General features: G+C 39.5%; 1 protein-coding gene across 1 annotated transcript in view; it reads left to right on the forward strand.

Moving 5' to 3' along the window:
* LOC104673585 (cytochrome P450 3A8) overlaps positions 1-10,625 on the forward strand; it is a 29,623-nt gene extending 18,998 nt beyond the window's left edge. Inside the window, 6 exon segments of the mRNA XM_010377670.2 lie at positions 992-1,119; positions 1,803-1,869; positions 4,490-4,650; positions 6,729-6,955; positions 8,006-8,168; positions 10,382-10,625. Of these exon segments, the coding sequence (XP_010375972.2) occupies positions 992-1,119; positions 1,803-1,869; positions 4,490-4,650; positions 6,729-6,955; positions 8,006-8,168; positions 10,382-10,477 (842 nt within the window). The 3' untranslated portion in view covers positions 10,478-10,625.
* Positions 10,626-14,105: the final 3,480 nt, after the last annotated feature.

The raw sequence follows: 14,105 nt of genomic DNA on the forward strand, positions 1-14,105 counted from the left end.
GTAGTACATTTGAAGATATGTGTGACCATCATCATTTTAAACTTTAAAACGTTTTTTGTCAATCTAGAGACCTCATACATTTTTAGCTATCAACCCCCTGCCACAAACCCTGTCATCATATGCAACCACTGATCAGCTCTCTGCTTTTATAGATTTGCCTATTCTGGACACTTCATAGAAATGATATTAATTTGTCAGGGTTTTTTTGTATTCTCTAGTTCACGAATTTGTACTTTAGTCTGTATTATTTTCTTTCTTCTGCTGGCTTCAGGCTTAGTTTGCCCTTCTTCATTTACTGTGTTGTGGCATGAATGTAGATGATTGATTTGTGATTTTTTGTTCTCTAAATTTAGACATTACAGCTATAAATTTCCCTCTGAGCAATTTCTTTGCTAAATCCCATGAGATTGTGGCCTATCACAGCTTAATTTTTGTTCACCTCAAAACAGTTTCTATGTGCCCTTTTGGTTTCTACTTTGACTCATTGGTTACTTAAACGTTTATTCTTTAACTTCCACATATGTGTGAGTTTCCCAATTTTCTTTCCCTTATTGATTTTAGCTTTATTCCATGATAGGTGACAGAGATACGCTGTGTTATTTCTGTCTTGACTACCTACTATTTCTTGAACAGCAAGATTAATTTTGAGCTTCAGATTATGATTTGGGTTATTCTAGGAGACTCTAGTCCAATAGATAAAGGCAAAGAGATTAAGGCATTGAATTTTCTTCCTTTTATCATTCAAAAGATGCACAAGGGGCTGCTGATCTCACTGCTGTAGTGGTGGTCCCTATGCATAGACCTGCCCTTGCTCAGCCACTAGCCTGTGAAAGGGCAAAAGTCATAGAAGTCATAGAAGGAATGGCTTCCAGTTGAGAACTTTGATGTCTTTTACTCTTCTGATGGGTAGAGAAAATTAGAATTGCTCCAGGTAAATTTTGCATTTTCACAGTGGATTTCTTTTTCTGTTTTTGTTTTGGTTTTCCTACAGCTATCTTCCCATTTCTCACCCCAATTCTTGAAGTATTAAATATCTCTGTTTTTCCAAGAGAAGTTACAAGTTTTTTAAGAAAATCTGTAAAAAGGATAAAAGAAAGTCGCCTCAAAGATACACAAAAGGTAAACTCTGGTGGCAGTTATAGGAGTGTGTTTAGTTTTTCATAATTTTTTAGATAATATACATATGATTGGTGCACTTCCCTGTATGTTTTTAAAGAATGATTTTAACGTAAAGACTACTCATGTTTAGAGCAAGAGAATTCATTTGGTAGGAATGCAGAAAGTGGAGTTTGGAGAAGGAGATATGAGAATGAGTCAGAGACAGCACATAAAATTTGATATCAGACACAACAGTTAGCATGCCATGGCATAAATTTTATTGAGATAAAACTTTACCACTTTATTTCCCTTCAGTAAATTGATAGAGGATAAGCATTACTGTTTGGAAATATATCTTACTGGTATTATGCTTTCCCCAGATCATAGATTGGTGGACTCATTTCAAGTACAAACCTGTTATTTTACCCATTCTCCAATGAAAGGCCCTATCAGGCCACCTGCTGAAGTGTAGTGTGGGTTAAATTTGAGCCATCTCACATGATAGCCAGATTTGTTTCAGGAAAACATCCTGCTTTCCAAGGATTTAGAAGGATATTTTTTTCACTGGTAACTCAGGCAACACCCATCAGATTTCTGGTCTTCAAGGACCCATACTCTGAAGGGAGATCAAGGACTGCTCTTCTGATTTACTTCTGACTTCAGGAGCCACTTTCTGTCAATGAAATTTCTCTTTTTGCTTCTAGCGCCGAGTGGATTTCCTTCAGCTGATGATTGACTCTCAGAATTCGAAAGACACTGAGTCCCACAAAGGTATCCAAAGAGTGCTTCTGGGGGCTACTGGGGGGGCACTCGGAGGGAGGTCCTTGTTCTGAAAATGTACAGGAAGTATTCCAGGAAGATGAGAATTTCTGCCACATAGCAGAATGACACAGTTTGGGATGTTATAAATGGTAGCTGGAGGCACTTTCTAGAGGCATACAGGCATAGATAGCCACGTTCTAAGATTAAAGGGCAACCTAAGCAAACCTGGCATGCTAGAAAGTCAGTCAGCGGTCTGTGGATCACCTACATCAGATCAAATGCCAGTTCTCGGCCTCCTCCAGATCCAATGAATCAAAACTTCTACCTGTAAATTTATTAGGTTGCTGCAAAAGTAATTGTGCATTTTGCCATTACTTTTCATTGCAGAAAAAAGCAATGAAAAGTAATGGCAAAATCCTGCAATAACTTTTGCAGCAACCTAATACATCTAACATCTAATCAGGAGCCACACTGTTCCAATAAGGGTGATTTTAGCTGAAAGTATGTTCAATCAGGTTAATCTACTGCAAAGTTATTTTCTCCTTTGGAATGGCTTAGTAACTTGTGGGGAAAACCTCTGAGACTGTGTAAATATCCTCTTTGTCTTCAATGTTTCACCTACTAATTTTACAAGCCATGTATGGTTTTTACCGAAGTCACTATGACTATGACTGTGGTGAAATGATGACCATGGTCAATTTCAAGCCACCAAGACTTGGCAACCATCTCATAAAATTCCTGAATATTTAACTCTTGGTTCTAGAGAGCAGGACTGGACTGACTGCAGCATATCGCTTTAAATATGTCTGTGTCTACATCTACTTTTGTCTGTATGTCTATCTATGTATCTATGCATCTATCTATCTATATATCTATCATCTATCATTTATCTGTCTATCATCTATCTACTTATCTATTATCTATCTATCATCTATCTATTCATCTGTCTATCCCAATACAACTTGCTGTGATAAAGGAAATAGTCTACTGTTTTACTGTTTCATATAGAAATCAAAGACACATATGGCTTTTTAGCACTGCATATATGGCTACTGCCACTGAAGATCAATTTTAAATGGTATTTCAGTTTAATTGAATACAATTTGATTTTCAATAGCCACTAGTAGATAGTGGCTACCATATTGGACAGCAGAGCTCTAAACTTTGAGATTATAGTTCAATTTCACATCAGTATCATCAGGTTCATGATATCTGAATGCAATGATTAGGTAGTTGAATTTACCCACAACTGCATCACAGAAGTCTTCACTGGTAAATCACAGCTCTGTCAACCTTTCTCACACTCCTTTCATATTGGTTTTAGTTGTGAATTACATTGTTGGAGCAGGCACCATATTTATTTCTGTGTTCTAGGTCTTTAAAAGTCCTAATCCAGTCCTGATCAAACAGACCAGTGATGGACCACCCTGACCTTCCCTCAGGAGAAAACCAGAAGGGGGGCCAACTTGTCATCATAGGAGCTTATGCTATCTTAATGCCATTCATCAGATTGCAATCAACACCACTCATCTAGCTTTTTGTCCATCTCTCATCTTGTTTTTTTTTTTTTTTCTGAGATGGAGTCTCACTGTGTCGCCCAGGCTGGAGTGCTGTGGCATGATCTCGGCTCACTGCAAGCTCCGCCTCCAGGGTTCATGCCATTCTCCTGCCTCAGCCTCCTCAGTAGCTGGGACTACAGGCCCCCGCCACCACGCCTGGATAATTTTTTGTATTTTTTAGTAGAGACGGAGTTTCACCATGTTAGCCAGGATGGTCTCAGTCTCCTGACCTCGTGATCGGCCCGCTTCGGCCTCCCAAAGTGCTGGGATTATAGACGTGAGCCACCGTGCCCGGCTCCATCTCTCATTCTTGTACATCCTGAGATAGTCAATTCTGAGAACTGTAGCCTAGATCTATCACCTGATGCCTCTCAAAGATATAATCCATGCTTCTCAAGCTGGGCTATGCACACAAATCACCGCATCTTGTGAAAGTTCAGATTTTGAATCAGTAGTTCAAGGGTGGGGTTTGAGATTTTGCATTTCTAATGAGCTCCCAGATGCTTCTGACCCATGGACCACACTTTGGGTACCAAGAGGTGGTCTGTAGTTCAATATTGGTCCCTTAAGTTCCCTCAAACATATCTACGGGAAATGTCCTTTAATTTTCCCTACATTTAACCACTAATATTGCAAATTCTCTCAAAGTTTGTCAAGGTATATTGTAGCTAAAATAAATTACATTTTTCTTGGGGGAGAAGACTACCTCATATTAACTTACAATAAAGTATTTTAAGGATCATTCAAGGAGCACACCCATAACACTGAGTATGTTATGAAGAAATGCTCTCTCTGGAAATTACCCAGCTGTGCAGGTGGCGGGGATGGCGTGAGGAGGAGTGGATGGCCCACATTCTCGAAGACCTTGGGGAAAACTGGATTAAAATGATTTGCCTTATTCTGGTTCTGTAAGACACACATCAGAGTGAAACCACCCCAAGTGTACCTCTGAATTGCTTTTCTATTTTTTCCCTTAGGGATTTGAGGGCTTCACTTAGATTTCTCTTCATCTAAACTGTGATGTCCTACATTGACCTGATTTACCTAAAATGTCTTTCCTCTCCTTTCAGCTCTGTCTGATCTGGAGCTCGTGGCCCAATCAATTATCTTCATTTTTGCTGGCTATGAAACCACCAGCAGTGTTCTTTCCTTCATTATGTATGAACTGGCCACTCACCCTGATGTCCAACAGAAACTGCAGGAGGAAATTGATGCAGTTTTACCCAATAAGGTGAGTGAATGATACATGGAGAAGGAGAGATGAGGTGAAGCCTTAGCAAAAATGTCTCCTCACCACTCCCCAGGAAAATTTTAATAAAAAGCATAATCACTGATTCTTTCACTGACACTCTGTAGGAAGACTCTGAAAAGAAAAGAAACATAGGGAATTGTTGCTATTGGCAGAAGCATAAGATCTTTGTAAAACAGTGCTGTACCTGGTTCATCTGCTTTCTGTTACCACAATAATGCTAAGGAAAAAACCTCAAAAAACCTCAGTGGCATCTAACAATAAGCATTTATTGCTCACACTCATTTCACATTGGTTTTGGTTGTGAATTATGTGGTTGGAGCAGGCACCGTAGTGGTATGTGATGTTCCCCTCCCTGTGTCCACACATGGACACAGGAATTTGCTCTTTTTATCTGTTTTTACTTTCTTGATTACAGACGTGTGACCTTTTTTTTTGGAAAGGTGACAATCACTTTCTCATATTTTATTTGATGCTAGTGGTCATAGACTATTAGTCAAACCACTACATGGTTATGCTAAGGATTTCAGTTCCTGGGGTGAGAGCCATCCCGAGTATCTCCCCACTTCATGACTCTTCCACACATCATGGTTGGATAGTGAGCTCTGCTGATATTGGCAGGACCTGCTCTGGTCTGGCTGGGGTCTGACGGAGCCTGGCCCTGGGTGTGCTGCGCAGGCTGACCCAGCTCTTCCCACACCTATCTTATGTTCCAGTCAGGTAGTAACTGGTGAAGAAGCCAGGCTAGGAACCAGGGTATCTGTCTCCTGAGCTAGTCTTAAAACTCAATAATATTGCTTTCCAAATATAACACCAAACATTAGGTGCATATCACCTCCACTGTTTTCAGACCTCTGCCAAAACTGGGATTCTTTGTGGCATGAAGAGACACGGCTTTGGGGCTGGCAGTGAGGTGAACACAAAGGAATGTTCTTTAGAGATTACAGTCCATCCCTGAAGCAACAACTAGGAGACTGTTTCAGCAAGTGATGACAGGGCTGCATGGGGTTCTATCCTCCTTATAACTTCCACTAGCACTGAAATCGTGTGCTTTGGTTACATCCAACCAGAACCTTCTTTGTCATTTTTGGGATAGAAAGGGACTAGTTTGTCCTCAAATTATTTTATAGTGATTTTATATAATATAGTGTTTCTCTCCACACTTTATGTATATAACAAAAGTCCTCCTTTTATAAGTGTGTACATATAAAATACAAATCCTGCTTTGTAACTCTTTTGTTTTATATGTATAAGCAGGACTTTGCAACCAATAATCCTTGTGTAGCACAGATAATTTGTTTTTGTTTTTGTTTTTGTTTTTTGTATATTTGTATAACAAATTTACAAAGGGAGCATATTTGTATAAACACACACACAAGGGAAACACTAAAAATATTCCATGAATTGACTGTAAATCTTTCTTTTTTAGTATTATTATTATTTTACTTTAAGTTCCGGGGCACATGTGCTGAAAGTGCAGGTTTGTTACATAGGTATACATGTGCCATGGTGGTTTGCTGCACCCATCAACTCGTCATCTACATTAGGTATTTCTCCTAATGCTATACCTCCTCCAGCCCCCCCTCCCCACACCTCCAACAGGCCCCGGTGTGTGATGTTCCCCTCCCTGTGTCCACACATCAACACAGGAATTTGCTCTTTTTATCTGTTTTTACTTTTTTGATTACTGACGTTTGATCTACTTTTGAAAGGTGACAATCACTTTCTCATATTTTTTTGATCTTAGTGGTCATAGGCTATTAGTCACATTTGTTTCCATGAGAAACCAAAACCACTACACGGTTATGCTAAGGATTTCAGTCCCTGGGGTGAGAGCTGTCCCAAATGTCTCCCCCTCTTCATAACACCTCCACGCATCTCAGTGGGCCACTGAGCACATCAACGGGCACGACAGTTATTAAAACACTTTATAAATGCTTCGACCCTTTACCAGTATGAGTTAGTCTCTGGAGCTCCTAATACTTCAGTAGTACTGCATGGAGTGAGTTAAAAGTTAATTCAAAATCTCAATTTATCCAAATCTGTTTCTTTCTTTTCAGGCACCACCCACCTATGATACTATGCTACAGATGGAGTATCTCGACATGGTGGTGAATGAAACGCTCAGATTATTCCCAATTGCTATGAGACTTGAGAGGGTCTGCAAAAAAGATGTTGAAATCAATGGGATATTCATACCTAAAGGGGTGGTGGTGATGATTCCAAGCTATGCTCTTCACCATGACCCAAAGTACTGGCCAGAGCCTGAGAAGTTCCTCCCTGAAAGGTACAAGGCCCCTGGGAAGGGAGCCCTCCCTCAACCAGCCTGGTTCAAGCATATTCTGTCTCTCTTAATCTACAGGACGGTCATGGGTTTATGTAATTATTTGCTTGTCTTTTTATATTTAGAAGTTTTTTAAATCATCAAATTGATTATTGTCACACTTTACAAACCACAGACTAGAAAAAAGAAAACTACAGCCATCCACAGTCCCAAAAACTTAAGATGAAGGTCATCAATTATGTCCTTATGGGTCATAAGTGTCTAAAATATAAGGACTCTTTTAGAAACACATGATCACAATGCTATTATTATGTCCCCCAAATGAATATTTTTTCATAAATATAATCAAATATTTAGGAATCAAGTTTGAATAAAAAACATGGGTCTAATCTTCAAAGAATTTATAGCTTAGTGGAACAGACAGACAAAGAAAGCAGTGATGATACTGCTTTGCACTGGTACAGTAGCATCATACGCCCGTGTACATTATCTGACTTAAACTATTCTATGGAGGCGTGGGGGAGAAAGAGGGAGAGATGGAGAGAACAAGGAGGAGAAGGAGAGATAAGACAAGGTAGGGAGGAGAAGGAGGAGAATTAGAAAAACAAGAGAGGAGACGAGAAGGAAAGTGCAAAATAACAATTTTGAAACAGTGCAAGACAATTTCCCCTTCTTCTTCATGATCAACATAAGCGTGAGTTGAAGCAGGAACCTACTTTTCCATCACTCAGTCTCATCACTTACGTGCCTTTTATAGTGTGAACACATCACCACCCTGAATATAATTTCAGTATTTAGAAATAAATATTCTTTGCAACACTATTTATCACATCTCAACAAGACTGAAACCTCCTATAGTGTAACGAGAGTAGAAAGGATCTGTAGCTTACAATTCTCATAGCAAAATAAGCATAGCAGGATTTCAGTGACCAGCCCACAAAAGTATCCTGTGTACTACTAGTGGAGGGGTGGGCCCCAAGTGAGAAACCTTACATGTAACTCTTAGGGGCATTATGTCATTAACTTTTAAAAAATCTACCAATATGGAACCAGGTTCAGCAAGAAGAACAAGGACAACATAGATCCTTACATATACACACCATTTGGAAATGGACCCAGAAACTGCATTGGCATGAGGTTTGCTCTCATGAACATGAAACTTGCTCTAATCAGAGTCCTTCAGAACTTCTCCTTCAAACCTTGTAAAGAAACACAGGTTAGTCAATTTTCTATAAAAATAATGTTTTATTAAGAATTCTTTTAACCTAAAGGTCTATATTTTTTAAAAAGAATATGCTTGTTTAATCTTTTACTAATTTGTTCTATGGGCCCAGGAATCAATTTGGACCCATCTGTGATCTTTGAGGGCGCTCCAGTTCTGGAGGTCAAAAGCCGTAGCATTAAAAACATCATGTGAAGTCCATGTAGATTAGCATGGCATGATTATCTGCAGTCTCCTTGAACTTGAGCAAAGTTTAAGTTCAGTTTCAAGTCGATTGGAAAGATGGGGAAGTATTTTGCACAATCATAAAGTGCAATGATTACCTTGTTGTGACTTTCGAATGCTGCTCTCCCCTACCAGAACTTGTAGAAACTCTCTTATGACAGTGGCTCCCAACCACTTACTGTACCTTGGAATCACCAGGGAGCTTTAAAAATTCATGATGCCTGGGATATCACAGAAATTCTAAACTAATTTTACCAGAGTGTAGCTTTAAAAGCTCCCCCATTGCTTCTCATCTGAAGACAAGGTTGAGAATGACTAATTTAAGGCATTTCTGGTGGACATGAAGGACTACCACAGTCCAAGGTCATCCTGACTGACCTCACCTTCCAGGTGCCTAGCTCCATTCAGTTGGGCTCCATTTCAACCCAGTTATAACTCTATTAATGTTGTTCCCTTTCTCCTCATTTTGTTCTTATCTTTCAAGTCCTAGTTCAATTCCCAAGCCCCTCCAAAGTGTCTTCTCCTCCTAGTCCAGGGCCCATTTACTTCTCTGCTCTGTTATTGGATACTGGAGGCTATTATATAATTTCACAATTTGCCATTGAATCATTGAGTTTTATTCTCTATATTTTCTCTGTATCTAAGAATGTCTTCCCACCTCCATTAACAATATCCTCTATTTTATTCCTTTTAAAATATCCCAGTGGTGCCTTGCAAGGGACTGTATCTAACGCAAGCATTTGGTCAATGTTTAAGGAGTGATGTGCAGTTGATGGCTTGCATACATATATTAAGCTACTTAATGTGAACCTTTAACAAATGCTATTCGTGCATATGCATGTGTGTGTGTGTGTGCGCGCACATGTGCGCATGCATGTCTGTCTGCAGTGAAAACATTCATGGGTTTTGAAAATTTTTAAATAATAAGGTGTTATATTTATAGAAAGATTTGAAATATTTTCTCTGAAGAAGTTAAAGAACAGATGTCACTGATTCATATTAAACAAGACCCTATAAATCTTATTTCTAAGTCTCACATATTTATTATTCAACTCCACCCCTTAAGTAGGCTTTCTATATAGGAGAGGAAGAAGATAAAAATAGTTTCCATATTATTTTTGTATTCTGTATTATTGGTGGCTTTAGGCCAGCTGTGTAGCTATCCTATAAGTGCTCAGACAGGGGACTCAGCCCTGAATAAAAGTGGTCCTCTGGCACACCGGGGATGGGGAAGGTACTCCTTGGTAAGCTCCCAAGCCGGCACTTCTTGATCTCCATGGCCATTTTCATGCCCGTTCCTCCATGGTGATCAGAATATCACTCTGTTGTGTCCCCTCAATACTGAAGCAGTGTCTCAATAAGAATGGGGCTAAAAGTTGAGTCAAAACACTGTAGGAATTGAGAGGTTCCCCACTTGCACTACCCTTAGGAGCCAAGAGGAGATGATAAAAAATAAAACGATGATGCTTCCTGAAGGTGTCTTCCCATCTTTACACTGGACGGGTTCAACTGGGAGGAATTACTGGACTCTGGAAGTTGAAGACTGTCCATATAATTAAAATGTACAATAACTACTCAGGATTACCTTGCAAGTTTCAACATATACAAAATTAACTTTATATGACTCTTCAAAAATAGTTTGCCATCATGCCTAATAATCTGGTTTAAATTTTTAAAACTCATCCATTTTACTTAAAATTTAAATCAATAAAGAACACAGGTTCCCATGAATTTGTCTCAGGCCTGGCACAGAAGAGTACTCCATAAATATTTTGTTAAATGATAGATGATGAATGCTCTCACTATCCAATCTTCACACATCTTATAGAATAAGTACAAAGAATCCAAGATTTATAGTGCTGAAAGTAGTTTTTATATGTTTACAAGCATTATTGTCATTACTGCATTTTTTTACTTTGATGCTATACTTTCTACTTTTGCTTTATTTAATGCTACTCAATATGCTTTTTTAACTGTTGCAGATCCCGCTGAAATTACGCATAGGAGGACTTCTTCAAACAGAAAAACCCATTGTTCTAAAGATTGAGTCAAGGGATGGGACCGTAAGTGGAGCCTGAATTTTACTAAGGACTTCCACTTTGCTCTTCAAGAAAGCTGTGCCCCAGAACATGAGAGACCTCAAATTACTTTGTGAATAGAACTCTGAAATGAAGATGGGCTTCATCCAATGTACTGAATAAATAACCAGGGATTCTGTACATGCATTGAGCTTTCTCCCTGTCTGTGTATAGTGTTATACTTGGGAATATAAAGGAGATGACCGAATCAGTGCAGGGGAGGTAGATTTGGCTCCTCTGCTTCTCATAGGACTATCTCCAGCCTGGTTCAAGCACCCCTAGTTAGCACCATTAACTCCTCCTGAGCTCTGATAAGAGAATCAACATTTCTCAATAATTTCATCCACAATTCTTAATGAAAATAAGAATTATTTTGATGGCCCTAACAGTGACATTTATATCTCATGTTTTACCTGGAGTATTCTATAATAAGTTTTATATTAAATCAATAAAGATCACTTTACAAAAGTATTATCAGATGCTTTCCTGCATATTAAGGAGAAATCTATAGAACTGAATGAGAACCAACAAGTAAATATTTTTTTTTTTTTTTTTTTTTTTTTTTGGAGACAGAGTTTCGCTGTGTCGCCCAGGCTGGAGTGCAGTGGCGCGAACTCGGCTCACTGCAAGCTCCGCCTCCCGGGTTCCCGCCATTCTCCCGCCTCAGCCTCCGAGTAGCTGGGACTACACGCGCCCGCCACCTCGCCCGGCTAGTTTTTTGTATTTTTAGTAGAGACGGGGTTTCACCGTGTTAGCCAGGAGGGTCTCGATCTCCTGACCTCATGATCCACCCGCCTCGGCCTCCCAAAGTGCTGGGATTACAGGCTTGAGCCACCGCGCCCGGCCTTTATATATATATATATATATATATATGTATATATATATATATATATTTTTTTGAGATGGAAAAGTAAATATTTTTGATCATTGTAATCACTGTTGGTGTGGGGCCTTTGTCAAAACTAGAATTTGATTATTAACATAGGTGAAAGCTAATCCGCTGTGACTTTACCGATTGTTTAGAAAGAATATTCATAGTTTAATTATGCCATTTTTGATCAGGCATAGTGGCTCATTCCTGTAATCCCAGCACTTTGGGAGGCTGAGCCAGGTGGATCGCCTGAGGTCAGGAGTTCAAGACCAGCCTGGTCAACATGGTGAAACCCCATCTCTACTAAAAATACAAAAATTAGCTAGGCATGGTGGTACATGCCTGTAAACTTAGCTACACAGGAGACTGATATTTGGAAAAACTTAAAGACCCCAAAGAACTATTGGAACTGATAAACAAATTCAGTAATGTTGCTGGATACAAAATCAACATACAAAAATTAGTAGCATTTCTATATGGCATAGTGAACAACCTGGCAAAAATTAAAAAGTAATCCCTTTTACAATAGTCACAAATAAAACTAAATGCCTAGAAATTAACTTAATCAAAGAAGAGAAAGATCTCTACAGTGAATATTGTAAAACACTGATGAAAGGAATTGAAGACACAAAAAGGGATATTTCATGTTTATATATTGTAAGAATCAATATTGTTAAAAATGTCCACACTACCCAAAGCAATGTACAGATTCAATGCAATCCCTTAAAATACCAATGACATTCTTCAAATAAATAGAAAAAAAATCCTATAATTTGTATGGAACCACAAAAGACCCAGAATAGCCAAAGCTATCTTCAGCAAAAAGAACAAAAAGGGAGGAATCATATTACTTGACTTCAAATTATACTACAGAGGTATAGTAACCAAAACAGCATGGTTCTTACATGAACACAGACACATAGACCAATGAAATACAATAGAGAACCCAGAAACAAATGCAAACACTTACAGTGAACTCATTTTTGACAATGCTACCAAGAACATACACTGGGAAAAAGACAGTCTCTTCAATAAATGGTACTGGGAAAACTGGATATCCATATGCAGAAGAATGAAACTAGACCCCTATATCTCACCAGACACAAAAATCAAATCAAGGTGGATTAAAGACTGAAATCTGGCTGAGTGGGGTGACTCATGCCTGTAATCTCAGTACTTTGCAGAACTTTGAGAGGCCAAGGCGGGTGGATCACTTGAGGTCAGGAGTTAGAGACCAGCCTGCCAACATGGTGAAACCCCATCTCTACCAAAAAATACAAAAGTTAGCTGGGCATGGTGGTGCATGCCTATAGTCCCAGCTACTCAGTAAGCTAACGTGGGAGTATCATTTGGACCTGGGAGGTGGAAGCTGCAGTGAGCTGAGATCATGCCAATGCACTCCAGCCTGGACAACAGAGTGAGACAGACTGAAATCTAAGACCTCAAGCTATGAAACTGTTACAAGAAAACATTGTGGAAACTCTTCAGGACATTGGTCTGGGCAAAAATTTCTGAAGTAATACCCCACAAGCACAGGCAACCAAACCAAAAATGGACAAATGGAATCACATCAAGTTAAAAAGTTTCTGTGCTGCAAAAGAAGTAATCAACAACGTGAAGACACAAACCACAGAATGAGAGAAAATAGTTTCAAACTAACACTCTGACAACAGATTAATAGCCAGAATATATAAAGAGCTCAAACAATCTGTAGTAAATAATCTAATAATCCAATCAAAAAATGGGCAAAAGATTTGAATAGACGTTTCTCTCTCTCTCTCTCTCTCTCTCTCTCTCTCTCATTTATTTATTTATTTATTTATTTATTTATTTATTTATTTATTTATTTTGAGATGGAGTCTCTGTCGCCCAGGCTGGAGTGCAGTGGCACAGTCTCGGTTCACTGCAAGCTCCCCCTCCTGGGTTCATGCCAATCTCCTGCTTCAGCCTCCCAAGTGGCTGGGACTACAGGCGCCTGCCTCCACGCCCAGCTAATTTTTTGTATTTTTAGTAGAGACAGGGTTTCACTGTGTTAGCCAGGATAGTCTTGATCTCCTGACCTTGTGATCCACCCGCCTGGGCCTCCCAAAGTGCTGGGATTACAGGCGTGAACCACTGCACCCGTCCTGAATAGATATTTCTCAAAAGAAGACATACAAATACCACATAGACATAAAAACAGGTACTCAACATCATTGATCATTAGAGAAATGAAATCAAAAACTACAGTGAGGCCGGGCGCGGTGGCTCAAGCCTGTAATCCCAGCACTTTGGGAGGCCGAGGCGGGTGGATCACGAGGTCAGGAGATCAAGACCATCCTGGCTAACATGGTGAAACCCCATCTCTACTAAAAAAATACAAAAAACTAGCCGGGCGAGGTGGCGGGCGCCTGTAGTCCCAGCTACTCGGGAGGCTGAGGCAGGAGAATGGCTTAAACCCGGGAGGCGGAGCTTGCAGTGAGCTGAGATCTGGCCACTGCACTCCAGCCTGGGCGACAGAGCGAGACTCTGTCTCACAAAAAAAAAAAAAAAAAAAAAAAAAAAAAAAACTACAGTGAGATAGCATCTCACCCCAGCTAAAATGGCTTTTATCCAAAAGACAGGCAACAACAAATGCCAGCGAGAATGTGGAGAAAAGGAAACCCTTGTACACTGTTGGTGTGAATTAGTACAACCACTATAGAGAACAGTTTGGAGGTTCCTCAAAAAATTAAAATAGAGCTACCATAAGATCCAGAAATCGCAGGGCTTGGGTAT

Source organism: Rhinopithecus roxellana, chromosome 6, assembly GCF_007565055.1.
Source record: "Rhinopithecus roxellana isolate Shanxi Qingling chromosome 6, ASM756505v1, whole genome shotgun sequence".
Classification (NCBI taxonomy): domain Eukaryota; kingdom Metazoa; phylum Chordata; class Mammalia; order Primates; family Cercopithecidae; genus Rhinopithecus; species Rhinopithecus roxellana.